The sequence below is a fragment of the Galeopterus variegatus genome, unplaced genomic scaffold (genome assembly GCF_000696425.1).
Source record: "Galeopterus variegatus unplaced genomic scaffold, G_variegatus-3.0.2 Scaffold4950, whole genome shotgun sequence".
Classification (NCBI taxonomy): domain Eukaryota; kingdom Metazoa; phylum Chordata; class Mammalia; order Dermoptera; family Cynocephalidae; genus Galeopterus; species Galeopterus variegatus.
Genome location: NW_007731061.1, coordinates 51,850 through 53,081, shown reverse-complemented (window position 1 = coordinate 53,081; position 1,232 = coordinate 51,850). Strand labels below are relative to the sequence as shown.

Genomic DNA, 1,232 nt, shown 5'->3' with positions numbered 1-1,232 from the left:
TTTTTTGCTACGTTTTTTTTTGAAGTAAGAGTTCAAGAAATTAAAGATTCCTTAAATATGCCCTCAAATGATTGCTTCGGCAAGTCTTATATTTTACCATGACACTCTAATATACAGTGTGGCCAACTATGAATTAAAATAATTTCTTTTAACGGATTTCATTTTATCTACTAATGTCATTTTTCCACTTTGGCTTTAACATGTACTACATCAGAATGGAATGACAGTCTATCTCTTTATATCACTTTTGTTATACCTGGAAGAATAATGAACAATTGCAAATTGAAATTTAATCTAACTCTTAACATGAAATTCCTGTGTGACTTTGGCTAAGCACTTAACCTCTCTGTGTCTTAGTTTTCTCATCTGTAAAACTGAGATAAGAATATATACCAAACCTCACAGGAGTATCAGGAGGATCAAATAAGAATGTATTGAAAAGCACTGATTTGCTTTTAATTTTAAGAAAATAATAAATTGTATTTTTTTCATAAAGATTAGCCTTCCTTCAAATATTCTCAATTAGTATAGGAATAGACCCTCAAGCCTGGTTCTACTTGGCCATCTTCTCAAAATAAGTTTTAGTTTTTAATTAAGAAATGCTACTGTGTCAATCATAACTGGTGGCTGCTGACAAGGTTATAGTCTTGAGTATTTCTCCAAATCCAAATTGTTTTAACATAAGCAACACAAAAATTTACATTAATGTGAGGTTTGTGAATAGTGTGATAATTTATTTCAACTTACTCTTTTTTCCTACGACCATGAAAAAAACTGGCCCATTCAAAGCATGTCTTTTTGCTTCCAACCCAAAAAATGGAAGGAATACCAACTATGAGAGCCATCAGGTATTTCATCAGAAAGAGAATCAGGTCTGGACGACTCATTTGAGTGACCTACAAGAAGGGAAAAACAATATCTTAAATGTATAAAAAGATCTTTATATTAGTGGCCCTTATAAAATCTCTTAAATAAAATAAGCAATAGTATAATAAGTCTACATATTTAATTTTTTACTTATAAGGTTCTATGGAAAAGATATACTCCTGAAAATCTGACAATAAATTTATATTCTATATATTGAGCCCTATATTTTTCTTTTTGGCTGACATTAGACATGTTCTAAAGGAAAATATTACTAACTTAAAAAATAAACCATCAATAGGAATACAAGTTCAAATAATACCTATATTCTTCTTGGCAAATTTTACAATTAGAAAAGTATTCATCTT

General features: G+C 29.5%; 1 protein-coding gene across 1 annotated transcript in view; it reads right to left on the bottom strand.

Annotated features, from left to right (window-relative positions):
- FZD3 (frizzled class receptor 3) overlaps positions 1-1,232 on the bottom strand; it is a 51,561-nt gene that overhangs the window by 11,062 nt on the left and 39,267 nt on the right. The window contains exon 3 of the mRNA XM_008588669.1: positions 748-896. Coding sequence (XP_008586891.1) covers positions 748-896 — 149 coding nt within the window. The remainder of the gene's footprint in view (positions 1-747; positions 897-1,232) is intronic.